We start from the raw sequence: 26,126 nt of genomic DNA, 5'->3' as shown, positions 1-26,126 counted from the left end.
AAGGAAATAAAGTGTGGACGGGACCTGGGCGCTCATTCAGCTCTTCTCCAGCTTTTGTCTCGTTGTCAGTCTCACCTTGGGCTCCCAGCTCCTTGGGGGTGGGGTGGCCACCACTGCCTTGTCTCCCTGTCCCTTTCATGACATTCAACCTGCGGAGCAGGGGACAATTAACCAACCTACTTCCTTCAAAAACCGAAGCAGCCGAAGGTGAACCCAGGCCCTCTATGCCCTGTAAGGTGCATGTCCTTCCCCACCATGAACTTCATGATTCCTGCACACGCTTCAACCCCACCTCCCTGGAAGGACGAGGGATGGGAAACGGCTGGGTGGGTGTAGGTGCAGCAGTTTCTCTGCTCCTGGACACTCGGCAAGGGCTGCACTGGGAAGGCTGTGAAGCACCTGTCTTATTGGGGACCCGGTGCTGTGGGAGTGAAGAGCCCACCTCCAGAGGTGGAGCCCTGATGGAGAAATGGAGGAGGGTAAACAGTCCCCCAGTAAGTGCAAATGGTTCACAGCTACACGCAACCCTGTTACCAAGGAAGCAGCTCCGGTTGGGGTCATCAGATTTTTGGTCTAGCTCAGCAAAGCCACAGCTGCTTCAGCCTTAAAAAAGGAGATGTTGGTAAATAAATGGGTGATGTGGTTGTACGGAGGGTGGGGTGAGGAGTGCAGCTGGCTTCCCAGACTGGACCGAGGGCCTGCAGCTCCCAACCCGCCTGGGCTTCCAGGGCGAGGGCAGCGGGCACAGCTGGCTGGCGTTCTCCTGCCTGGCCAGACTTCTCCCGCCCCCTGCTGGCAGAGACAAAGAAGGACCCAGCAGAGTGCTGTGTGAGCGCGCATGCGTGCCTCCTCAGCCCAGCTCAAGACACCGGAGGCCTTGACTTCAGCTTAAGTAATAAAAATTTATTGAGAATTCCTGGGGTGGTGGTGATCCGCCTCCCAACTGTGAGGGAGGAACCAACACTAGGAGATCACTGAGAAATCACCCTGCCCCAACACCCCTGGCAATGGGGGAGTCACTCCCTGGAAAATGCTCAGTCTTTGTTCTTCAAGAAGGGTTGGGAGGTCAGATGTGGAGGGACCATCACATGATACTGGCGGCAGGGTGGGGGTGTGCTGGACCCCAGGCTGGCTCCTCAAAAACTAGGGGAGAAACAGATCCACTTCTTCCCTGGTGGCAGAGTGCTCGGTCACCAGGTTCACTTCTTACTCTTGATAAGGCTGTCGCTGTGGAAACAAGGCAGATGGTGATATTATTAGCGGATATGCCTCTGAGAGGCAGAGCCCCTCGGGCCCCCCCTCCTCCCTGCCCGTGGCTGTGTGCGGGGAGGTGAAAAGGTGAGGCGGTGGGGGAGGAGGCAGGTACTGAGGATGGGCTGCACTGCAACTTACCTGCCCCTGCGGACCAGGTCACCAGACGATGGGGAACACAGAGAGAGAAAGGAACGTGTGATTAGACGGTTTCAAGCCCCACCCAGCTCTAAAGCCCACTTCACTCCCAAGAAAAAAAGTCAAACTTGTAGGAACCAGGAATCTCAGGCTCCGGGGAGGAAGAGCCTTGCTCCCTGGGCCACTGCCATCTCTCATTGTTCCTTGCCTGGCACTCTGTGCCCCCGGGGGCAGGGAGGAGGGCACTTCTCAATTAAACACAACTTGGCAATTACAGTGCTTTTTACACGAGATGACCTTGTACATGAAATCCTCGGAGATTTGACTTAGGAACTGTCAATCACCCAGCGCCCCCACTTTGGTTCAGAGAAACAGTGTTCTCAAAGGTCACACGAGTAAGCTGGTAACAAGCTCCAGAGCCTAGCCCCCCGTCCTGTGCGACACCCCACGTGAAGGTTGCATCTCTTACCGGGTGAAACTTTCATCCTGTAGGTTCAGCACAAGGTTATCAGCAGTGAGATAGATACGATTCTGTGACGTGGCGATCTACAGGGCAGGAGGGAGACATGTCTCTATCAAGGAAAGAAGCCCCCTATTCCTGCCCTTGCAACACACTCAGCACTGATGGAATGTGGGTGAATTAGGGGAGCCACGGTTCCCGCCCTCACACACGATGCAGAGCGACTGTGATTCCATGACAGGTGTGAACAGAAGGCCAGGGGAATCCAAAGGAATCATTTTTGAGGGGAGGAAAAAATCAGAGAAGCCAGTTGGAGCAAAAATCTAAATAGGCAAGGTTCTAACCCCCTCACTTCCATGTGTAGAAACACCTCCACTCCCAGGTAGCCTTGGAGACTCTGGGCTCACATACTCACCGTCTTGGAGATGTTCTGGGCGGCCCGGATCTTGCGCAGCTTGATGTAGCCAGGGTTCTTGCTCAGAGCTTCTCCCAGGTGAGCAGGGTCGGGTTAAGGGCTCACACAAGGCCAGGTCTCATTGGGGCCCCATCCTTCCTACCCTCACCTGGTTCTCCTCTGGGCTGTCAGATCCAAGGTTGCGCTCACGTGGCTCGTGCCCGGCCCTACCCTGGTCCCACCTGTGGGCCTCCCTGTGGGCAGCTGCCAGGAACTGGAGGCAGCGGCAGAAACAGAGGCAAGGCCAGCAGTGCTGTTGATCTGCCTTACGGCGAGGAGCCAGGCCTCAGGCACCTCACTAAGATTTCAGATCCGATTCAGTCCTCCCACCCCCAGGGATCCGAGTGCACGGGTCGCATTCGCCTTAGTCTCATCAGCCAGCTCACAGGGGAGGATGGGGAGCAGAGGGTCCAGGGGCTGGGCTGCGAGCTCTTCAGCAGAAGGATATCATTCTGGCGGCCTCTGCCTCACCCTCGGCCTGCACAATCTTTTGCCGCTGTTCCTGCTTCGCTTTTTCTACCAAGAACTGGGCCCGCTGGGCTTCCTGCTGAGCTGTGGTGAGAGAGAATCGGGGCCACGGATGTGAAGTGTCTGGAACTCTACCGCTCCTCCCGTGTCCTCAGAAGCCCTCGCCCGACTCCTCTTGTGACTCACCCACTTGTTTGGCTTCTACAGCTGCTGTGTACTCCCGGCTGAAGCTCAGCTCAGTGATGGCGACATCGTCCAGGATGAGGCTGAAGTCCTTGGCCCTCTCCGTCAGCTCCCTTCGGATCAACAAGGACACCTGGGGCGCGGGGGGCGGGGAGGGGCGTTGAGGGGACTGGAGAACTGAAACGAAGGCATGCTGTAACTGTGGGAATCCCAGTCAACTGAAAATGGCAGAAAACGCAGTGACCCTTTCTTAGCTCCTCACTAGAACAGCTGAGCTGGAAAGAACTTGGTTACACTGACTCCCAATCTCCACTCCCTGCAACAAAATGTGCTCATCTAGACTCTACTGCTATCAAGTTCCAGGCCTGGCTTTGCCTGATTCCCACAAGGGCTGTCAGCACAGCTTTTTGGTCACAACCCTATCCTAACAGGCTGCCTCTCCTAACACCCAGGGTGCTGGGCCTAGGAGAGAAATGCTGACCCCATGCAGATGCTGATGGGAGCTGCAGTCAGACCTGGGCCCGCTGGGTGATCAGCTGGGAGGCGTTGAACTTGGCCACCACACTCTTGAGCACCTCGTTGACAATGGAGGGCAGCACTCGCTCCTCATAGTCCAGCCCCAGGCGCTGGTACATGCTGGGCAGCTCCATGGCGTTGGGTCGGGACAGCACCCGCAGGGAGATGTTCACCATCTGCAGGTCTGAGAGCGAGGTCAGCAGTGGCTGGTCAAGGCCATGGGGGCCTCACATGGCCTCTTACAAAGCCCTCCTCCCCGAGCAATGCCTCCTCCACTTGCTTCCCCCTCTGCCTACAGCAATGACGTGTGGTCTGGAACTGCCCCCCACCCCCACCCGGGGAGGGGGGCAGGGTCATCAGGTTGACCGGATGTGACTCAGCAAAGACAAATGCAGCCTGGTCCACTGTCGAGGCTTCTCTACCCACAACCCCTCCACCAGGAAAAATGACCTTTCTTTTGGCCTTCTACTGTGCAGTCTCTACTGTAGGTCCTGTTACTATGCATCCCAATCACCTGACTCCTGTATGAGGCTGGGAGGACTTGAGGACAAGACTTGAGAACAAAACCTGTGTTCTCTGAATCATACTCTTAAGGCTTAGAGTTTTGGGAATGTTAAACAACCTGCACTAAAAATAGTACAAAAGGAGTGGAGTTCCCCTCAGGGCCCAGTGGTTAACAAACCCAACTAGCATCCATGAGGACGCAGGTTTGATCCCTGGCCTCGCTCAGTGGGTTAAGGATCTGGCGTTGCCGTGAGCTGTGGTGTAGGCTGCAGATGCGGCTCAGATCCTGCATTGCTGTGGCTCTGGCGTAGGCTGGTACCTACAGCTCTGACTGGACTGCTAGCCTGGGAACCTCCATATGCCACCGGTGCAGCCCTAAAAAGACAATAAATAAATAAATAAATAAATAAATAAAAATAGTACAAAAAAAGTACAGTACAGGTGAGCTACTTGCTTCACTGTGTACATGCCTCTGGGAGTGTGTGTGACAAAGGGTCTGGGGGAAACAGGTGCACCAGCGAAGAGTAAGGTCAGGACAGGCTGTACCAGCAGATATAGAGAATAAATGAAGCAGTTAAAAGAAAAAGGGATTTAAAACAAGACCTCCATCTAGGCAGTGAATAAGACCAAGAACAAACAACACTCTCACTGAGTTTGCATTGGGGGAGGGACAGTTAAAAATGTGCAAACACACAGTGTGTCCAGAATGTACTGCTTTAAGCCAAGCAGCAGATGCTTTTATTATAGTCTGTTTGCAGAAGGGGAAACTAAGAGATCTGACACTACCCTTTTCCCTACTCTCTGGCCAGGCTCCTTTGTTTACTGCCCGAAACGCCCCAGTGCCCAGACCTACCTTTGGAGCCTGTGGGGGAGGAAATTTTTCGGGGTCTGGCTCGAATATCATAGATGATAGGGTACTGGAACCAGGGGATCCTGGAGGAGAGGGAACAAGGATAGGGATTAGGAGACAGCAGTTTCCCTCGTTTTGCTCTGTTCTCCACCACCACCTGTTTCTTGGTCTGCTTCTCTTAAATGACCACGGTCACGGAGACATTCTCTTCTCCCTTTGGAGAACAACAGTATGTGCTGCTGGAGTTTTGGGCAGCACCCACTGTTCCGGGAGATGGGCGTGAGGAGGAGAAAGGGTGGCTGTTGAATGCTTTTGAAAATCTTACTATAGCTACTGGTGAGTCGGGATTCAAGGGTGAAGGGTCAGGGGCAGTCCGCTTTGCCCGCCATTACCTGAAGTGAAGGCCCTCGGCCAGAATGGTGTCCTGCTGCACGCCTCCGATCCGATTAAAGAAAATGGCTCTGTGCCCGCCTTCCACTGCGGGGAGAGGGGTGGGGGGGTCAGACCAGGCAGGGCTCAGAGTACGTGCGAGCTTCTGGCAGGGGCGGGGTGAGGGGCTGGGTGAGCGCGTGGACCCGGCGGGGCTGGGCAGGGGCCTAGGGAGGGTCGGCCGGTGTCCGGAAAGCGGGCGGAGGTTGCTCACCGGTGAACACCGACTCGCGGATGCCGTAGGCCACGGCGCCGGCCCCCAGCAGCAGCTTCAGCGCCGTGCCCATGCCCCGGGGCCCGGAGGGCAGCCGTCCCGCTAAGTCCTTCAAGTTCTGGGCCATGTCCGATCTTGAGGCCGGCGGCACCAGAGGTCAGAAGCGGGTGCCGGCCTGCCTTTACCGCGCTCCAGTTTACGGATCGCACCCTTCACACGAAGGTCCGAGCCCCAGGTGCTTGCTGGAGAAAGGGCACCGGAAGTGCGCTCCCTTCTAAACCCTACCCCCCCGCCCACCCACGGCAGACCCGAGCTTGGCGCACAGGAATTACGCATACGGAAGTTCCTGCCCCTTTCTGGAACCCTGCCCTCCCAGAGAGGCTTCGGGAGCGCCAGACAGAGAGCCGTCGCCATTTCCCAGCGCCCACTTTCAAAATGGCCGACGGAAGGAAGCATGCGATTGGGTGGAGCACGAGGTCCTAATTTGAGAAAATCAGCGCAATTTCCGATTTGGTTGCAAGATGGCTGCGCCCAGTGGTGGATTCCAACCTCGTGAGCGGCGCGCCGGGGAGCAGGAAGAAGACTGGGATGCTGTGGCGCCCAAGCGGCCCCGACTCGGGGCGGGAAGCAAGACCGGAGGCCGCAGACTCATTGTGGTGCTGGAAGGGGCCAGCCTGGAGACAGTCAAGGTAACTTGGGACAAGGAGGTGGAGAGCCAGTAGATCGATAGGCTGGGACCCGGTGGGATGAGGGTGATGGTTTCAAAGTGGATGTAGAAAGCAGAGGTGAAACACTTTTGGAGAAAGTGGTCTAGTTTTCTGTCTCTCGGTTTAATATCCTGAGTTGGCAGTAGTCGTTTTGTCTTTGAATCCTTTTGTAGCCATAACATCCTTGTTTCCAATTGATTAACCAGGATTCTGTGAAAGAAAGTCATCTAGGGTGGATGGGTGCGTTTCGTCCGTCACGTTGTCCCTTTTCATCACATGACAAGTTTATTGGGCACAGGAGAAAAGTAGTTACTGTGGATCATTCAGCCCACTTCTTTACTTAGTGTTTTAATTCATCTCTCTCCCTTCTCTGTATTACTGTACATTTCGAAACAGTGCCTGGATCAGATCATCATAATACTTTTACATCTTTTTATTTTTTTATTAAAAAAATTTTTTAATGGCTGCACCCATGGCATATGGAAGTTTCCTGGGCCAGGACTGAACCAGCGCTGCAGCCACTGGTAGTGGGATTCTTAACCCATTTAGCCACAGCGGCAACTCCAATATTTTTACATCTTTATTTTTAATTATTATGATTGCTTTTTACCAAATAAATCCTGCAATTCCCTTCTTAAAGTTTTGTGCAGTGTTCTCATCCCTTCTGACATTGTTTCTCCTACGTTTTAGAGCTAAGCTTGTTCAATGAGTAGGGCCAGAATGGATAGTACTAGTTTAGAAGTTAGACCTGGATTTTAACCTTGGTTTTTATACTTATGTTAAGGCTGTAGTCTTGAGAAAAAAATGTCTTCACTTTCTAAAGCAGGGGTTATTAATACTTTGAGCGGGAGTGCAGAGAAAATGCTTTTTTTTTTTTTGGTCTTTTTATAGGGCCGCTCCTGTGGCATATGGAGGTTCCCAGGCTAGGGGTCCAATTGGAGCTGTAGCCACCAGCCTACACCACAGCCACTGCAACATGGGATCTGTAACCCCATGAGCAAGGCCAGGGATCAAACCTGTAACCTCATGGTTCCTAGTTGGGTTTGTTAACCATTGAGCCACAACGGGAACTCCAGTGAAAGTGCTTTTTAAGTAGTACATTTCCATAGTAATCTAGGTTTGATTCTTTTCCATCTTTCCTTCCTCAACCACTATGGCACTTTATTAAACTTGCAGTTTAGAAAACCTATTTTTTTTTTTTTTCACCAATTGTGGTGTATGGACGTTTTGAGGCTAGGCAGGGCTCGAATCAGAGCTGCATCTGAAGCCTATTCCACAGCCAGGGCGACACTGGATCCTTAACCCACTGAGCAAGGCCAGGGATCAAACCTGCATCCTCATAGAGACTAAGACAGGTCCTTAACCTGCTGAGCACACAATGAGACCTCCTAGAAAACCTTTTTAGAATGTATTTTTCCTTTTAAGGGTCCCATCTGTGGCATATGGAAGTTCCCAGGCTAGAAGTCAAATCAGAGCTGCAGCTGTTGGCCTACACCAAACAACACCAGATCTGAGCTCCATCTGTGACCTGTGCCACAGCTTGCTGCAACTCAGATCCTCAACGCTCTGAGCCCCACTGAGCGAGGCCAGGGATCAAACTGACATTCCCATGGACACTAGTCAGTTTCTTAACCCACTGAGCCACAGTAGGAACTCCTAGAAAATCTTTTTGAATTTTACTTTATTTATGGCATCTGGAGGTTCCCAAGCTAGGGGCTGAATCGGAGCTGTAGCCACTGGCCCATGCCACAGCCACAGCAATGTGGGATCTGAGCCCTGTCTGCGACCTATACCACAGCTCATGGCAATGCCAGATCTCTAACCCACTGAGTTGGGCTAGGGATTGAACCTGCATTCTCAGGGACACTGTTGGGTTCTTAACCCACTGAGCCACAATGGGAACTCTTCTTTAGAAAACAACAACAACAAAAAAATCCCCAACCATTTAATCAGGTCTTTCTTTCATCTTCTATAATTGATATTTCTAACCAAATTATAGGTTCATGTAGTCATCCTTCACTTAATGCTGTTTTTCCAGCCTATTAGTTCTGAGTTCACTTATGTGGTTCATTTTTTCATATGTTCTGTGGGGTTGGAAGTAGCATCCATTTTACTGGCTGTTGGGAAGATTAAAGGGGTTAATATGTGTGAAGGGCCTAGAATAATGCCTGCAACTTGGAATTAGTTATGGTTTTTTTTGTTTGTTTCTATTTTTAGGGCCGCACGTATGGCATCTGGAAGTTCCCAGGCTAGGGGTCCAATTGGAGCCATAGCTGTCAGCCTATACCACAGCTACAATGTGGGATCCAAGCTGCATCTGTGACCTACAGCACAGCTCACAGCAACATCAGTGCCAGATCCCTAACCCGCTGAGCAAGGCCAAGGATTGAAACCGAATCCTTATGCATACTCTTGGACTTGTTTCTGTTGTGCCACAATGGGAAGTCCTGGGATTAGTTATGATTATTAATTCAGGTTACTTATTAAGAAATTGGAAAAGTTATGGCCAAATTTAAGTTCCTAGAGCATACTCTGGAATAAATTAGGCTAGGGTGTCATTAATGGTACTCCAGGGATGATGGCATCCATAGCTGGTTGAAATGTGTACTGTAACCTTCCTTGTGCTAGTACCTCTTGCTTCTGTCAGCCTCATCTGGGTCTGCTCTCTCCATTCACTCTTTGTCCTCCAGCCTCACTGGCCTTTTTATATATATTTTTTTAGGGCTGCACCAGTGGCACATGGAGGTTCCCAGGCTAGGGGTCAAATCGGAGCTGTAGCTGCCAGCCTACACCACAGCCACAGCAACATGGGATCCGAGCCCTATCTTCGACCTGCACTACAGTTCATGACAGTGCCCAGATCCTTAACCCACTGAGTGGGGCCAGGGATTGAACTAGCATCCTCATGGATACCAGTTGAGTTTGTTAACCACTGAGCCACAAGGAGAGCTCCTAAATGCAGTTTAGATTTTGTGGAATCACAGGCTGTACCCATCCTCTCATTTCCCTCTAAGATCAGTTATGGCTGGGACAGGTGGGGTGGATGAGGACGTGGACACATAGTAATCTCCTGGAGGATTTGGAGGGCCCTATCCCGAGTGTCTGATTTAGTAGATCTGAGAATCTGATTGTCTAACAAATTGCCAAAGGTGCTGCTTGGGGACCACCTCTGAGAACCATTCTTCCAGGTAGAAGCTGATGTTACTCTTGATCTTGCTCCTGTTCTTCAGGTAGGGAAGACGTATGAGCTGCTTAACTGTGACAAGCACAAGTCCATGTTGTTGAAGAATGGACGGGACCCTGGCGAAGTGAGACCGGACATAGCTCACCAGGTAACTCTGGGGACAGAATGCAGGCCCCACGCCTCTCTGTGGAAGGCAAGGCAGCCGCATGCTGCTCATCTGCAGCCTTAACCGTGCCTTGGTTTCCACCTCCCTCAGAGTTTACTGATGCTGATGGACAGTCCCCTGAACCGGGCTGGCTTGCTACAGGTTTATATCCACACACAGAAGAACGTGCTGATTGAAGTGAACCCCCAGACTCGAATTCCCAGAACCTTTGACCGTTTCTGTGGCCTCATGGGTGAGAGAGAAGCCTTAGGACTTAAACTTGGCAATGGTGATGAAGGGAGGAAGAGAAAAAGGGATAAATTAAGTGTGGGCTTTTTAAGTGGGGGAGGAGTGCACCAGAGCATGGGCTGCTTGCTTTCTTCCCATGTGCGAGGGCACAGCCTGCATGGGTTCCTGACTGTGGGCATCACCCCACAACCAGTCATGTGCTTGATGATAGCTGCTTATTCATAACATTTTAGGAGTAGTGTGGATGCACAGGACACATGGAACCCAGCTTACCTAAGGGTTTTTCTGGTTAAGTGACTGGGCACAAATTACAGGGAGTTCCCTGGTGGCCTAATGGATAGGATTCACTGCTTTCACTGGGTAAGACTGGGCACACGAAATGGGGTCTCTGCCCAGCTCTGAACTCTTTTTCCGTCCTAGTTCAGCTTTTACACAAACTCAGTGTTCGAGCAGCTGATGGCCCCCAGAAGCTCTTGAAGGTGAGTTATTGACACCTGCTGGTTGGAGTTGGTATTCTGAGAATGATTCTGGGGCTGATTTTTCTTTCTTTCTTTTTTTTTTTTAGGTGATTAAGAATCCAGTATCAGATCACTTCCCAGTTGGATGTATGAAAATTGGCACTTCTTTCTCCATCCCAGTTGTCAGTGATGTGCGAGAGCTGGTGCCCAGCAGTGACCCTGTTGTCTTCGTGGTGGGGGCCTTTGCCCATGGCCAGGTAAGGTCTGGGCTCAACCCTTGATTCTTCATGGAGCTGACGCTTATTACAGAACTCGGAGCATTTACAATATGGATGATCCTTGTCCTTATGAGCTGGGAAATAGAGGCTAAGAGCAGAGCTGCAGGCAGGTTGGGGTCCCATCTCCCGCCCCAGGGCGCACCTTTGAGCAATGCTGGCATGTGTAACAGTCAAAAGCTAGGGAGGCTCTTCTCCATCCTTTGCTCAAATTGACATTATGGCAGCCTTCCTGCCCTAAAGAAGGGCTGACCCTGTGACAGCGACGGCCCCAGCTGACAGGCCGCTGTCTCCTCAGGTGGACGTGGAGTACACAGAGAAGATGGTGTCCATCAGCAACTACCCCCTCTCTGCTGCCCTCACCTGTGCGAAACTCACCACCGCCTTCGAGGAAGTGTGGAGGGTCATCTGACGATAGAACCTCGTCCCACACAGAGACTGTGGACATTGCTCCCCGACCCTGTGCTCAGCAGACTGCTGCCAACCTTCCTGCACCGAGACGAGGCTGTACATCTGCTGCGTGTTTATTTTATAAATTACTGTTCTTGCAAACCGGGTTGTTTTTTGGGGACTCCTTGAACTCAGCAGGGTCGATGCTGTGACCTGGTCATTCCCCTCAGACCTCAGGGAGACAAATGAGGGGACGATGTGTTTGCTGTCTGGCCTGGGCTTGGCAGATGGGCTCTGTGCCCTAAAGGAGAGAGCCCCGGTAATTCCCACCGCAGCAGGCGTGAAGGGCAGTGTCTGAACGAAAGCCAGGAGTGCTAGCAGTGAAAAACTGAACAAACTGAAGTGACTTTATGTGGTATAGTCCAAGGTAGAAAAGTGGAGCAGGCGGGGCCTTGCCCTCCCCTCCCCCATGGGGGGGGCGGAGGTGGCGGCACACGTACAATCGTAGTAAATTGGCAGAAGAAAAATACAACAGGTTCCTGGCTAGAGGGGGAGAGATAAGGCAACGTGCATGGGGGAGCCCAGAGGGGAGACGTGGGCCCCTCTACTCCTCCCACGAGAGTTTCCCCTTTGGCCCCAAATGGAGATGCGGCTGGCAGCAGAGGCACAGCTGGGGAGCCCTGTTCTCCTGCTCCCTGGCTTCTGTGCTCTGTGTTCTGGGGCGAAGGAGTGCTGTGGAAGGGAGGCGAGTCATTTCTGCACCAGTCCTGCTCTAGGCCACCTGCAAGGGGAGATGGTGGGAAGGCTGGTCAGGGCCCTTCCAGCTGCTTCCTGGTGCATCGAAGCTGGAGTAGTCAGTTCCCCTTACTGTTTTCTGGAAGCCAGGCCACCGTGAGGTTCACCCCAAATTTCTAGTCCTCAGCCCCCAGTCTGTTGCTGTTGTGTAACCTAGTAGTTTCAGCGCGGCTCTAGGGATGCGTACTCACCAGGGAAATAGATTATTCCATTTTCTTTAACTTCTCTTTCCTCGGCACCATTGCTTTTCGAACATAAGGCAATGTGAACAGTAGACTCAAGAAGAAGACGTGGCCAAGAAAATAGATGGATTTATACACCTGTGGAGTACAGGCCACAGGGTAGACAGAGGGCCTGGAAGAGCCCCAACTGCCTGAGCTTCCAGTGGTTCCCTCTCATCCCAGTGGGCAGGCCCTCACTTTTACCTTAAACCATTTGTCCCACGTGAAGAGGCAGAAGGCAGTCATGGAATAACCCATGAAGAGCCAGTGGATGGTCTGCTGCACCAGGTAGTAGAAAGGTTTCAGGACAGTAATGGAAGCCAGGCTGCTCAGGGTTGGGCTGTCTTGAATCAGGCTGGCAGCCTGGGGAGGAAGGGAAGAGGTCTCAGGGTCCGTGTCCTCGCTCTTCTCAGGCCCCTTTCACCCACCAGCCTTTCGGCTTACCTGTCTTTCCACAATAACAATGAGGAATTCCATCTGGAAGCAGACCAGGTAACCTGAGTGGAGGCCATGCCAGAGGGCCAGGAACAGCAAAGAGAGACCCTGGGATAGTACTTTATTTCCAAGGAACTTGAGTCGTTTGAAGAAGTAACTAGAGAGAAGGATGGGAGAGAATGAGCCTCAGAGCCATCCTGCCTCTGGGTTCTCAGCTCCCTGCAAGGTACTGGTGGCGGCTGTTCCCACTGGAACCCCTGGGGGACCCTAACAGCCTTGGAATGAAAGGTAGTAAAGGAGTTCCCATTGTGGCGCAGTGGAAATGAACCTGACTAGGTTGCGGGTTCGATCCCTGGCCTTGTTCAGTGGGTTAAGGATCCGGTGTTGCTATGAGCTGTGGTGTAGGCCGGCAGATGTATCTCCGATTAGACCCCTAGCCCAGGAACCTCCATATGCTGCGGGTATGGCCCTAAAAAGCAAAAAAAAATTAAAAAGCAAAAAAAGAATGAAAGGCAGTAAAGCCAACGAGTCACGGTTTAGACAGAAAACAGACCTAACTAAGGCACTTGGCACAGCAGATAATGACTGAGGGCCTCCTAAGTGCCTGGTGAGCAGGGCAGACCAGCCCTCCACCCATGCTGCTGACGGGGCTGCTGGGACAAGAAAGTGCTCTCACCAGGAGGGCACTGGAGGGCGGACAAGCGGCAGAACTGGGGGAAAGCCCAGCACTTAAGGCCCCACATATCTTGGTTTGTTTTTCAAATATGATACGAGTGTTTTTTTTGTTTTTGTTTTTTCTTTTTGTCTTCTTAGGGCCACACCCATGGCATATGGAAATTCCCAGGTTAGGGGTCAAATCAGAGCTACATCTGCCGACCTACATCGCAGCAATGCAGGATCCTTAACCCACTGAGCCAGGCCAGGGATAGAACCTGTGTCCTCATGGATACTAGTGGGATTCTTAACCTGCTGAATCACAACAGGAACTCCAACAGAAGTGGTTTTGCGGGGGGGGGGGGGGGTTGGGGTTGAGGATGAAAATGTAGGTGTGAGACTGACTGGAGGCAGCTACCTGAACTTCCCCGCCCGGGGTGCTTACCGAGCCACCCAGGCGTTGGTGTTGATGTTGAAAGAGGCGATGGTACCAGTGAAGCGGGGGTTTGTTTCAAAGAGCCACACCTTCATGTTGGCGCAAGCATCCCACTTGGCCTTTCCATGTTCGTCAAAGTCATTGAAGCCCAGGCCCGTCAGAATGCACACCCCTTCCTGAGGAATGGGTGGCCCCGTTAGTGTTCCGCCACTCTGCTACCCCCCCGCCCCTGGCTTGTGTCACTATGACCCCGGCTCCTCTTGCCTCCTTACCGTGACGAGCCAACAGGTGACGTACTTGTATAGCACAAACTTGCCCCAGACCAGCATGTACATGCAGCGGAACATGAAGTGGAGATTCTTGAGAGAAGAGAACACGTGGGTTAGGGACAGCCCCGGGCCCTGTGCGGCTGACAGCTCCGTGTCCACCTGACAGTCTGCTCACTGCTTTGCGGAAGCCTGAGGGGAAAGGGCGGGAGCCCCCCCACCTGGAGAGAACCCAAATCAGCGCTATTCTCAGCTCCTCTCCTAGAGTGCTGGGCCCTCGGGACGCTAGTGCTTGGGGCCAACGGCAGCTGAAGGAGCCCAACCTCCCCAGAGCTGGGCTGGAGCCCCAGCTGGCACACCCCCGCCCCCAGGGTCTGAGCTCCTGCTCTGCTGAGTCGCCTGGCTGTAAGAATGCGAGCTCAGAGCTGCTGGGGGAAGGTCAGGGGTGCTGCAGTGCACCTGGCACAGCCCTGTGCCCGCGAAGCTCCTTCAGTGCTGGCTGATGAACGTGTCCCGGCCCGGCTGGCATTGACACCAACTCTCAGATCTAGAGCAAAACCAACATGCATTTGTAGATGGTATTACCCACTTCTCGGCTATCTACGGGGGTCCTGGCCTGGCCACTGTCTATCTCGGGTGCAGTTGCACTGCTGCTGCTCAGGAAGCACTCACTTCATAGTCGTCAGTGAGGAGATAGTCTTCTGTGATGTGGGGGCTGAGCAGGGTGTAGCCCACTAGGTAGAAAAGGCCCAGACTCAGGCGCTTGAGAGCAGGTATGGTGCTGAAAAGGAACAAGCGGGGTCAAGATGGGTGGAGGCCCTTCCCTTCGCCCTCCGACCTTCGTGGCCTTCATGAGGAGTGAGTGGTCCAGAGTGCACCCTCCATCTGGATGGGGGTGGGGGTGGGGGTGGGGTGCTCTCTCTGTGCTCAGCCTCGGGGCTGAATCTGAGCATGGAGGGGGCAAACCTTGCAGGTTCGGGAGGAGAGGAGGGCAGCAGGGGAGCCGTGTGTGTGAGGCTGGGGTGCTTGCCCTCAGGGGTCCTGCAGGCCTCTCGGTCTCCCCAGATTCTCTGTCTACATGAGGACTGAGAGCCCAATGCAGAGCCGAGAAAGACCGGTTTTGGATCTGCTCCCTCTCCTGGTTGGATTAATGCTCAAACAGGCTGGCCAAGCTTTCAGTGAAGGGATTTCCCTAGTAACTTAGTGATTTTCTGCTGATATATATTTATATAGATTTTGATGTATTTTAACAATATCTTTTCAACTGGGAAAGTGAGTTTTAAAGGCAGGGATATGACTGGTTCAGGCAAAATCCTATGGCATAAAAGTGAGTTATTATGTTTGTATTCCAGGGTCAGAGGGGATGGTGGGAAGTGGCATGAGCTGAAAAGGGCCCACTCCCCACCACGGCCATGCCGGAGAAGTGCAGCCAGCTGGCCTTGAGGAAGTCACTTCAGAAGTGGCTTTGTATCGGGTGATCTTGATCGGAAGGGGCAGTTACCTGTTTGGTATCTTCCCTGGTATGTCAGTCAGCTGTCCCTGCACCAGCTTCATGTAGTGGTTCATTGAGAACTGGGGCCCCACCAAGAAGGCCCCATAGAAGTAGGAGAAACCAGCAACTTCCAGCAGGGAAGGGACACCCCGTATGGCATATTTCTGTTGCTCAGAGGACAAGGATTTCTATGCCGAGAAGAGAACGAATGGTTCAGGATAGCCTTGAATCTCCCCCCCAGTAGCCAATCTGGGGGTTCCCCACCCTTCTGCCCCAGTGAACTGGGTTCTTCAACTAGAACCTCCTTGGGTGGGTGGGTGGGTGGGGACTACAGAGAAGAGGAGGTGCCTCGTGAGCAAGAGGGTATGTGCAGGGGTGGCTCAGCAACAGCTGGCTGCTGCTGCTCTGCAAAACACTGAGCTGGCACTGATCTCTGGACTTGGAGCAAGAGCTGGGACCGGTGAGGAGACTGGTCAGTCCTTGCTCAGGAGATCACACGGCTGGGCGTGAGGGCGGGAGGGGATGGCCCCGCCCCTGGTAACAACAGCCTTTCTCCTTCCCTCTGCGGAGGGAGGGCAGCTTACCTGATCTTTCCCTCCGTCAAAGTAGTCCATGGCCAGACCTGAGCAGAGAGAGAATGTGTGGGTGGAGTCGGAGATGGGGGCCCGGGATGTGGCCTGTGGACTGAGCGTGGCCAGGAGCACATGGGGCAGAGCCCAGAGTGAGCCTGGGCTGGAGGGAGGAGCCTGGGTGTCCAAGGGGAGGGCAGTGACCCACCACTCACCGATCAGCTTCAAGGTCAGGACACAATGTGGCATCGTCCACTTGATATCGTAGTTGCCAGTGGCTGTGTAATAATATCCGGCAAGAAGGTAGGCCTAGGAGAGGGGCGAGTATTTATTCTATCAATAAATTGATAAAATCTATGATTTCTTTATTTTTCTCCCTGCTCTGAAATCCAATGTATTTCACTTTCCTTTTCTCTTGGTCTAGAAAGTGAGCCTGTAAAGGGGAAGAGACTTGCTCAAGGTTTCTCAGCAAAATGAGGGCTAAACTGAAAATTTAGATGCTTACATTCTGTGTTCCTTCAAAGTGGATTTATTTTTTATTTATTTGTTATTATTTTTTCATTTTAGGGCCACATCTGTGGCACATGGAAGTTCCCAGGCTAGGCGTCGAATTGGAGCTGCAATGCTGGCCTACGCCACAGCCACAGCAACATGGACCCGAGCTGAGTCTACGACCTACACCACAGCTCAAGGCAACGCTGGATCCTTAACCCACTGAGTGAGGCCAGGGAAGGAACCTGCGTCCTCATGGATGCTAGTTGGGTTCTTAACCCACCGGGCCACCACGGGAATTCCCAAAGTGAATTTTCTGCCTTGCCTTTAAGTGACTCCCCTCACGGAGGGCTGGGTTAATTTGGCTAGGCTCAAAGAACCTTGCTGGCACAGTCCATGCAAAGGACTGGCTGGTACCCCTTTCCTGAGGTGGGTGAGGTACCATCAGTGCGGTCTGTGGATGACACACCTGGGCCTGTGGGAAGTGGCCTACCCAAAGCCACACAAAGTGTAGCTGGCAGAATGGACTAGAAATTGAATCTCCTAGTTCACTGTATCTTGTACACCACAGTCCCCGGCCTCCCCCGTCCCCAGCTGCTGTAGGCCGTGACCTCCCACCCAGGGGAAGACGGTTACCATCTGGAAGCAAAAGGTAGTGAGGACGGCAGTGATGGTGCGGCCCATCAGCCGGAGGATGAGAAACTGAAGCACAATGCACAGCACGGAGTGGTAGAGCTGGGTTCCTGGAGGCACAGGAGAGAGCAAATTTTAGCCTGTTTTTCCTGCATTCCCACTCTTCCTGAGTCTTCTAAATGCAAAGAGAATATAGAATGAAAAAACTGTGGTATTAGGATTTTTTTTTTCCCCCAAAATAGCTTTACGTTTGGGAGGAAGGGACGGAAGTTAACTGCATAAACATAAGGGACTGTCAGGGAGTTCCTGTATTTCTGGGTGTTGGAGTTAACGGGTGCTCCTGAGGGGACTGCCTGGGCCTGGCGGCCAGTTACAGCCACAGCAGAGAAACACGAATGGGTGCTTCTCTGCTGATGGGGTCGGATAAGGGTAACCGTTGTCAAAATGTTTTGATCTGGGAGGGGAAGGTACATTGAAAGGGGAAGTTAAGCTGTGCTGTGTTCCTGCCCCTACAAACCCTCTGCAGGCAAGCGTTACAACTTCCCTCTCCATCTAAATCTCTCTAGGAAGTTTTGTTCAGGTCTGTTCCCCTGGTCCCGGTAATTGCAGTACGCTGCTAACTCGGTTCACTCACCAAAGTTATAATAAGCAATTGAGAGGCCGGTAAAGGTGTGGAAGAGGTGGATGAGGTAGCTTTCCTTGTAGAAAAGGTAACGCCGATAAAACAAAGCCAAGGGGTAACCTGGGGGAGAAAGATCAGAAGAGGGTTACTTGTGCCTGGGGTGCTCCCAGGTTTGTGGAAGTTGATCTGGCATGAAACTCAGCCCAGAGAGGAAAAAACATACATTATATGGATGTCTACAGACAATTACCAAAAAAAGTCTCTTTCTAAATACAAATTTTAAACTGAAGGTATTAACTTTATATTTAGGCAATACAGACTGGGTCCAAAGACTCAGTTTCATTACGGATTATTAAATATTGCTAGGAATTTTCTTGTGTTTTCCCTAAACGACACAAGGGGTTGAGAGTGCCCATTAGGCCTAGAGACACCATCTTACAGGCGAATGACTATAGAAACAAGACTAAAGAAACGGGCAGAAATTTGGCAGGCACACACCACCAGGTTAGCTGCAAGTATTGCTAACTAAGACCAGAATCAGGTACTAGAAAGTATACAGAATAACATCCAAATATTGTAAATATTTTGCTTTTTATTTGTAATGTTTCAGGAACGGAGTATAAGTGAACAGAATAGGGCAGATCATAATTACCCGGAGAACTCATACGTTTAGGATAGCTAAGAGTTTATACCACTTAAAGGGTTTCAAACCTTTAGCCAACTGGAATCACTAAAACTCTTATTAATCATTTGGGATGTTTGAAATTTAAAAACACAGCACACATTACTCTGCCTCCCTAAACTGAATATAACTGAACATTTTCGTGGTGATCTGGGTCATAGCTAGTCTAGAGTCACCATGGCTTTATGATCTACTGGGGTGTGTAGAATCCTAACAGGGCCCACACTGTCCTGCATTCTGAGTTCTTGCATCCATTTCTTATATTTTTCTGCCCCTTTCCTTGCTCTTCAGGGATTTAGTCTTTTTTTTTTTTTTTGGCTGCACCCAAGGCACAGGCAAGTTCCCAGGCCAGGGACTGAACCTGAGCTGCAGTTGCGACCTAGGCCACAGCCATGGCAACACTGGATCCTTAACCTGCTGCATCATAGGGGAACTTCCCTACAGTCACTTCTTGAGATTTCAGTGTGCCTGCCAAGAATATTCTGCTTCCTTACTTCTATTTTTTTTTTTTCTTCATTTCCCCATTTTCTCCTACTTCTAATTTACTTCAGGGCTTAGAAACCATCACTGTTTTAAAGGTGTTAAAAAAAATATGTATACAAGAGCAAGTGTCTTGTTTTCTTCTTTGTAGACTTAGTGTCCAGGCCTGGCAACTGCTGTTCTGGCTACCTAAGGCCTTCTTTGCAGTCTCCATGTTTTCAGGTGTATTTGGCGGGAGTGGAGGTGGGTGAGTTCCATGCAGGTGAAGTGTAATTGCACAAAGGAATGGCATGATGAGGAGATGGAGCAACTGGCAGAGAAAGAGAAAGAATGCAGCTGGCTAGGTTACCGAGAACATTAAGAGCATAACAGAGAACAGCAAAGCCTGGAACGAAGCCGCCAAGGGGAGGCAGGAGCTGTGCTGGGCGAGTTGCTGTGACAACCCAGAGCTGGTTTTGAGTGTAAACACCAAACCTTGCTCCAGGCTGCTGCTCAGCAGCGCGGAGGCTTCGGAGCCTGGCTGCCCAGTCACCCCTTCAGGGATGTGCTCTCTCTGGGGAGGGGGCCATCCACAAGCTGTTTCTGAATCTTAGTGCTTGTTTGAGGAGCAACATGGTGCAAAATGGTGACTATGGTCACCTGAAGAATCTCTACAAAAACAACAAAAGCAGCTCCTGGCCCGCCTGCCCGCCCACCCACCCACCCAGCTGTCAGAGCCTGATCCAGTGGGTCTCAGCGATTCTGGTTTGCAGCTGGGGCTAAGAGGCGCTGCCTCAGTAAACCCCAGTGCAGGGCAGCAATGCTTACTAGTGCTGAGGATAAAATCCTGAGTGTGATGACTGGGGGTTGCTGTTTTTTTCCTTTCAGGCAGAGGTTTGTTTTATAAGCCTGGACTGAAGGTTTTTTTTTTTTTTTTCTTCTTTTTATATGGAAGGTCCCGGGCTAAGGGTCAAATTGGAGCTGTAGCTGCTGGCCTACAGCAACATCAAATCTGAGCTGTGTCTTTGATGGTTCATGGCAATGTTGGATCCTTAGCCTACTGAGTGGGGTCAGGGATCGAATCTGAGTGCTCATGGATACCAGTCAGGTCCATAACTTGCTAAGCCACAATGGGAACTTCTGGACTGAAGGTTTTTAAGGGCTTGTTTGGCTGCCACACTGTAACTGTTTCTTCTTTCTGATTGTTTGTTTAAAGAAGGGCTTTTCAGAAACTTAATAGCAGAGGAAGAATGATGATAGAACCTGCCCCCTGAGCCCAGGAATTCCGGATTGGAATGGGAACATTCTAAGAGCAGAAATGAGGGCATTCACAATGCTGTGACCCTACAGCAGACTGGCAGCGGGGGGCGGCGGGGGCGGGGGTGGTGGTGGTGGTGCACAGAGCCTGGTCCCTGCAGGGGCTCAGGTAGACTGGAGTGTATCCAGCCCACCTCCCATCTGTCGCTGGATGTTTACTCAGATCAAGTGCCATCTGAGTCAGAAACTCAGATCTGTCAACCAGGATTGCTAGTGGAACTCCTCTCTCTCTGCACCATAATACAGACTGCTCATTAATCCTAAAGATTGTGAAGCGTCATCTGAAAATGGGCCGTTTTCATTAAAGTCTGGGAATTTCTTTGCCTCTTACTCCATATCTATGTTTGGGCTCTGAGGGAATAGGATACAACCCCATTTGATCAAGCAGTGTTTCACAGGACCCTGACGAAAAGAAAATAGAGCATGTTTTGGCAGGTGTGAGGGAGAAGATGGAACTGGACAGAACTGCTATGAGTTGGCTCAGCCGGGTATTGATACCAGTTTTACCAAAGGAAGAAAAACCACCTCCAACCACACCAAGAGTTGACAGAACATCCTTAGCATACAGTAGTGGTTGTCAAACATTTTGGTCTCAGCAACACTTTACATTCTTAAAAATTATTGAGGACCTCAGACAATTTTTGTTGTGTGGATACTATCTATCAATAGCTTACTCTAGAAGAAGATAATGTTAAGAAAATTAAAAGGTTTCTTTTTTTTTGGCCTGTGCCCATGGTATGTGTAAGTTCCTAGCCGGGGGTTGAACAAGCGCTGCAACTGTAACCAGAGCCACAGTGACAACGCCGGATCTTTAGCCTGCTGAACTACAGCAGGAGCTCCTCACCTGCTGATTTTCAGCAGAGATGTCTTTCTATGTTGGGAAGATGTCAAGGTCATGGTAGTGGATACAAGTTTTCCAAAATTCTAATTTGCATTTGAAAGCTGAAAATTTATCACTGACTACAAATACTGTCAGTTGCTTTCCTTTAAGTGACAGGCTCACTTTGTACATTTTCAAGAAACTATCTCCCAAGTGTCCAGTCTAAATAACCACAGTTTGTCTGTCAGTCATTCTTTCAGGTGAAAATGGTGTCCCATGGAAAAAGAAGCCATTAATTCAACGTGCAACTCAAACCAGTGCCCAGGGCTTTGCCTTGAGACACCTCCACTTCAGGATGCAGAAGGTGTTTGATGCATGTGTCTCATTTCTTCCAGGAGAATGTTAAAAAGATGTGTACTCAGGGTTGAGATTTATTTTTATTTTATTTTATTTTATTTTATTTTTTGTCTTTTTGCTATTTCTTTGGGCCGCTCCTCCGGCATATGGAGGTTCCCAGGCTAGGGGTCGAATCGGAGCTGTAGCCACTGGCCTACGCCAGAGCCACAGCAACGCGGGATCCGAGCCGCGTCTGCAACCTACACCACAGCTCACGGCAACGCCGGATCGTTAACCCACTGAGCAAGGGCAGGGACCGAACCCGCAACCTCATGGTTCCTAGTCGGATTCGTTAACCACTGTGCCACGATGGGAACTCCCTTTTTTTTTTTTTTTTTTTTTTTTTTTTTTGCTGCTTAGGGCTGCACCTGCGGTATATGGAGGTTCCCAGGCTAGGGGTCGAATTGGAGCTGCAGCTGTTGGCCTACACCACAGCCACAGCCACGTCAGACCTATACCACAATTCATGGCAACACCGGATCCTTAACCCACTGAGTGGGCCAGGACACTGAGCTAACCCACATCCTCATGGATACTGGATACTAGCCGAGTTTGTCACCGCTGAGCCATAACAGAAACTCCAGATCTAAGACATTCTTAAGTGGACCTGCCCTTGCAGGGGTGTGCACTGTGGTGGAGAGCTCAAGGAGTGGCGGTTCAATCTGGTGCCTGTGCCTTCATTTGTGCACCCACTAGTGCAAGTGTCAACAGAGTGACAAATGCAAATCTTAGTTTTATTCTGAAAATAACTTTAAGGTTCTCAGGCACCCCAAGGGTTTCATGGACTACACCTTGAGAACTGCTGACATGAAATGATGTTTTGGCTTTTCTTCCTGATTAAAATGTCCCAGTCCAACAGTCTTTTCTTCCCTCCTACTTTTTTTTTTTTTTTTGCTTTTTGAGCTGCACCCAAGGCATATGGAGGTTCCCAGGCTAGGGGTCTAATTGGAGCTGGAGCTGCAGCGGCCAGCCTACACCACAGCCACAACCACGCCATAGCTGAGCCACATCTGCGGCCTATACCATAGCTCATGCAACACCAGATCCTGAACACATTGAGCAAGGCCAGGGATTGAACTCATGTCCTCATGGATATACTAGTCGGGTTTGTTACTGCTGAACCATGATGCGAACTCCAGTCTTTCATTATTCTTTATGGCTGAATGATATTCCTTTGTCTGTACAGATCATACTTTGTTTTTATCCAGTCATCAGTTGATGTACATTTGGGTTGCTTCCACTTTTTGGGTATTGAGAATAAGGCTGCTATGAACATTTCTGTACAACTTCTTATGTGGCATATGTTTTTAGTTCTCTCTCAAGAGGAGTGGACCTCTTGTCTCTTTTATCCTTTGACCAGCACTTCTCGGTCAGTGGTATAGACCAGTTTTTAAAATTTCCCATCTGGTCGGAGTTCCCATCGTGGCTCAGTGGTTAGCGAATCCAACTAGGAACCATGAGGTTGTGGGTTTGATCCCTGGCCTTGCTCAGTGGGTTAAGGATCCGGTGTTGCTATGGCTCTGGCGTAGGCTGGCGGCTACAGCTCCGATTCGACCCCTAGCCTGGGAACCTCCATATGCCGCAGGAGCGGCCCAAGAAATGGCAAAAAGACAAAAAAAATAAAAAATAAAATAAAATAAAATTTCCCGTCTGGTTGTGGACCAATACTTTTGTAAGATGCAAAGTCTTGGGCTTGGGTGAGGTGGCACTATCAAATGGCTACGCAAGTTCCGCAATGTTTACTTTTGCTCTCTGTGCTCGCTTTGAGCTGTGACTTGGCAAACGGTGGTGACAATTCAAATAGATCACACTAAGCTCTCTTTCTTTGTCTCTTTCACTGATGGCTTTTTTTCTGGCTCCTAAGTAGGGCTGACTCCCAGGTGTCAGGCCTGGTCCCCGGCTGCTCTTTGGAAACTCCATCTACTCTCATGTAACTTAGTACGATCTTTATGCCAAAGACAAATCCACATCCCTAATGCTGACTCTCAGGTTTCAGTTCCACATTTTCTATTTCCTGGCTGGGCAGCTATAGTTTGATATCTTATACCATCTCAAATTCTGTGTAACTAAAACATGGACTTTCCCCCGAATCAGCCTCCCCTCGGCTTCTTTAGTTGATTCATGGTGTTACCGTTCTCCAGGTCACACAGCTGTACTCAGAGGTGTGAAGGAGTCTTCGCCTCTTCTTGTTCCTTGGTTCCCCGTATCAGTCACCAGATCCTGTTCATTCCTCCTTCCCAGTGTCTCACCACCGTCTCAATCCCCTTTTTTTCTGTGCTACATTGGCAGTTAAGCTCCTTAAGCACTCAACTGTGGCCTCTTGCCATGACCTCCTAACTCATCTCTGCCTGAAGCCTCACACTCCTACAATCCTGCACCAGCGTGCACTTCCTTCCACTCCTGCTCAGAAGCCATCAATGACTCCAACCGACGACTCAACAGGGTGTCCAAGCCTAGGGTTCAAGGGCTAGCTTCTAAACTACCTGTCCCGTCAAAGCTTCCATCTCCCTGCTCCAATTAACGATGTGCTAGTTTTTGCTTAAACTTGTCCTGTGGTTTTCATCGCTAGACCTTAGGCTGTGCGGATCGCTTTGTGTGGACCTCTTCTCCAACCACCCCTCTGCCAAGTGAACTCCTATGCATTCTCGAAAACCCAGTTCTAGTGTTTCTTTAAGGGTACCGCAGGTCACAGTGAATTCATGGCCCTGTGTGTTATGGACTCATGCCTTAAACGCAAGGCCCTTAGGACGAAGACTCTGATTTGGTAAATAAACCATTATATACCACAAACTGCCATTCTTTACATTCTTTTTTTTTTTTTTTTTTGTCTTTTTGTCTTTTCTAGGGCCACACCGTGGCATATGGAGGTTCCCAGGCTAGGGGTTAAATCGGAGCTGTAGCTGCCGGCCTACACTACAGCCATAGCAACGTGAGATCCGAGCTGTGTCTGCAACCTACATCACAAGCTCATGGCAACACTAGATCATTCACCCACTGAGCAAGGCCAGGGATCGAACCCACAACCTCATGGTTCCTAGTTGGATTCATTAACCACTGAGCCATGATGGGAACTCCTACATTCTTGTTTTGGATTAAAAGTATCACATGTTCACAATCTCTTTGCCTAAGAAGCCTCCTTTATCTTTGGATCTTTCATGGCACACCATCCTGTGTAGTTCATTTTCTGACTGACCAACAGTAACTGACACTTAATAGCTGTGTGCTCTTGAATGTGTTTCCTCATCTGTAAAATGGGGAGAGTAGCTGCCTCAAGGAGTTGTTATAAGGACAAAGGAGAGAATGCATATAGTTAGTTGGCCCAGCCTAAAATATTGTTAAACGATCACAACATTATACACATGCACACATTCACGTAAAGTTAGAGGGAGCTTGTAATGCAGGCCTTATCTGAGAAATTCTGGTGGAAGCAGGTATCAGGCTTCTGAATCTAATCCTCATTCCGCATGACAATCAAATGACCACGACATTTCCTTCCCATCATCATTTCAAAAGAAGAGTTACAGCATATTTATTTTATAAGGATAGGGATTCCGGCTTACCAAGAGTACCTTTTCTAAAATGCACGTACTATTATATTAAGGCACCGGATGGTTAGAACACAGGCTCTGGAGTTCAGACGGATCGCAGTCTGAATCCCAGTTCTAGCTGTCACCTCAGGCTGGTTCATGAGTTAACTTTTTTGGTCCTCAGTTCCATCAGCTGAGATGAACATCTGGGTTAGGCTTTATACGTTGGGCCTGGTGCACACAAGATGCTCGATAAACATGAGAGTGCTTCAACCTCTGCTTGAACAGAGCAGTGCCCAGCCATCTCATCCAGTCACATGGTTTTAAATGCCATCTGTTTGTTGATGTTTCCAAAATTTCTGGCCCTTGTCTAGGACTTTCCCTGGGACTTCACCCCGGTGTAGGTGTGGTCTGGATGCATGCCTAAAGGATATCTCAAATTTAACAGGTTCCAAACTAGACTGCTGACACGCCTTCCTCACTAAGCCTGCTACTTCCCCGGCTTCTCCTTTTCAGCAAACTCACCCTTCTGCTCGTTAACGGCTGAAGCCCTACAACCTTCCCCTCCTTTCTGAACCCCCCACTGCCCCTGCAACCCCATCAGTCAGCAAACCCTGTCTGTTTGACCTTCAAAGTGAACCCAGAATCGGACCACTTCTTCCCCGCGTCCAAGTCAAGGTCACCTCTGGCCTGTGTTATTACAGTCATGGCCTGACTCATCTGCCCCAGGGCCTTCAATCTCACTCAGCAAAAGCCAAAGTCCATCATTCAGAACCTACTAGAACCCCTCTGTCTGCCCCTCTCCCACCTTTCCCTGACTCATCTCCAGCTCTGGCCTCCCTTCCTGGAATGTCAGGCAGCTGCAACCTTAGAGCCTTCACATTAGTGGGTTCTTTGCCTGGAAGGCTCTTTCACAGATAAACTCAAGTCCCCCAGCAGGTCAGGCTTTTACGAAAATGTCACCTGATCTATTGGTGAGGCCCACCCCTCATCATATCCAAAACTGCACTCCCTTACCCCATCCGGCCTGCTACCAACACACACTTCCTGTTCTTTCCTACTTCACTTTTCTATTTCTTCCTCAGCACTTAATACTCGCTCACATACTATATATTCTACTTATTTATCAGTCTTTGAAGGTTATCTATTTTTTCCCTTGCTGTACCCCAGGGCCTTGTACAGGTCCTGATAGCAAAAAAGGTCTCAAAAATATTTGTTGAATGGATCAAAGAATAAAAGAATGAATGAACAAATACCCTGTATTCGAGGCAGTCCATAAAATATTTATCAAGCATCCATTATGTGGTCAGCAACGCATTAGGCCAAAGGAGAATACGGTAGAGTTGTGAGAGGTGCTCTTAAACTCTTAAGAAGCTTTTTGGGGAGAAAAGACTATCAAGCAATGAATTTCTATAAATGCTGATTGTATGGAACA

At 50.3% G+C, this 26,126-nt stretch overlaps 3 protein-coding genes across 3 annotated transcripts in view; 1 reads left to right on the top strand and 2 right to left on the bottom strand.

The window, feature by feature from the left end:
• PHB2 (prohibitin 2) lies at positions 883 to 5,797 on the bottom strand. The gene is made up of 10 exons (NM_001243556.1): positions 5,468 to 5,797; positions 5,217 to 5,301; positions 4,828 to 4,907; positions 3,470 to 3,654; positions 2,958 to 3,087; positions 2,752 to 2,855; positions 2,265 to 2,342; positions 1,859 to 1,935; positions 1,393 to 1,398; positions 883 to 1,227 (listed from the first exon to the last, which is right to left on the bottom strand). Exons 1-10 carry the CDS (start codon positions 5,592 to 5,594, stop codon positions 1,200 to 1,202), a joined length of 900 nt encoding a protein of 299 aa, NP_001230485.1. The 5' UTR covers positions 5,595 to 5,797; the 3' UTR covers positions 883 to 1,199.
• EMG1 (EMG1, N1-specific pseudouridine methyltransferase) lies at positions 5,894 to 11,037 on the top strand. The gene is given in 6 exon segments (NM_001243478.1): positions 5,894 to 6,156; positions 9,405 to 9,506; positions 9,615 to 9,756; positions 10,173 to 10,231; positions 10,318 to 10,467; positions 10,784 to 11,037. Coding segments are annotated over 6 exon segments (735 nt in total). The 5' UTR covers positions 5,894 to 5,988; the 3' UTR covers positions 10,898 to 11,037.
• LPCAT3 (lysophosphatidylcholine acyltransferase 3) overlaps positions 10,994 to 26,126 on the bottom strand; it is a 38,696-nt gene continuing 23,563 nt past the window's right edge. Inside the window, exons 2-13 of the mRNA XM_003355593.5 lie at positions 17,503 to 17,610; positions 16,872 to 16,978; positions 15,959 to 16,052; positions 15,759 to 15,796; positions 15,184 to 15,362; positions 14,355 to 14,463; positions 13,689 to 13,775; positions 13,426 to 13,592; positions 12,336 to 12,483; positions 12,096 to 12,254; positions 11,862 to 11,990; positions 10,994 to 11,656 (exon numbers count right to left, since the gene is read on the bottom strand). Of these exons, the coding sequence (XP_003355641.2) occupies positions 11,874 to 11,990; positions 12,096 to 12,254; positions 12,336 to 12,483; positions 13,426 to 13,592; positions 13,689 to 13,775; positions 14,355 to 14,463; positions 15,184 to 15,362; positions 15,759 to 15,796; positions 15,959 to 16,052; positions 16,872 to 16,978; positions 17,503 to 17,610 (1,313 nt within the window). The 3' untranslated portion in view covers positions 10,994 to 11,656; positions 11,862 to 11,873. The remainder of the gene's footprint in view (positions 11,657 to 11,861; positions 11,991 to 12,095; positions 12,255 to 12,335; positions 12,484 to 13,425; positions 13,593 to 13,688; positions 13,776 to 14,354; positions 14,464 to 15,183; positions 15,363 to 15,758; positions 15,797 to 15,958; positions 16,053 to 16,871; positions 16,979 to 17,502; positions 17,611 to 26,126) is intronic.

This window comes from Sus scrofa, chromosome 5 (genome assembly GCF_000003025.6).
Source record: "Sus scrofa isolate TJ Tabasco breed Duroc chromosome 5, Sscrofa11.1, whole genome shotgun sequence".
Lineage (NCBI taxonomy): Eukaryota > Metazoa > Chordata > Mammalia > Artiodactyla > Suidae > Sus > Sus scrofa.
Note: the sequence above shows the minus strand (reverse complement) of the source record. Positions and strands in the feature narration are given on the sequence as shown.

Bases quoted from the DNA above. Each gene is read 5' to 3' on its own strand.
- PHB2 (NM_001243556.1), bottom strand. From the start codon at position 5,594: ATGGCCCAGAACTTGAAGGACTTAGCGGGACGGCTGCCCTCCGGGCCC. The intron at 2,856-2,957 runs GTGAGTCACAAG...CTCTCACCACAG, and splicing joins TGTAGAAGCCAAACAAGTGG to CTCAGCAGGAAGCCCAGCGG. The intron at 1,936-2,264 runs GTGAGTATGTGA...CCTGCCCTGTAG, and splicing joins CCCAGAACATCTCCAAGACG to ATCGCCACGTCACAGAATCG.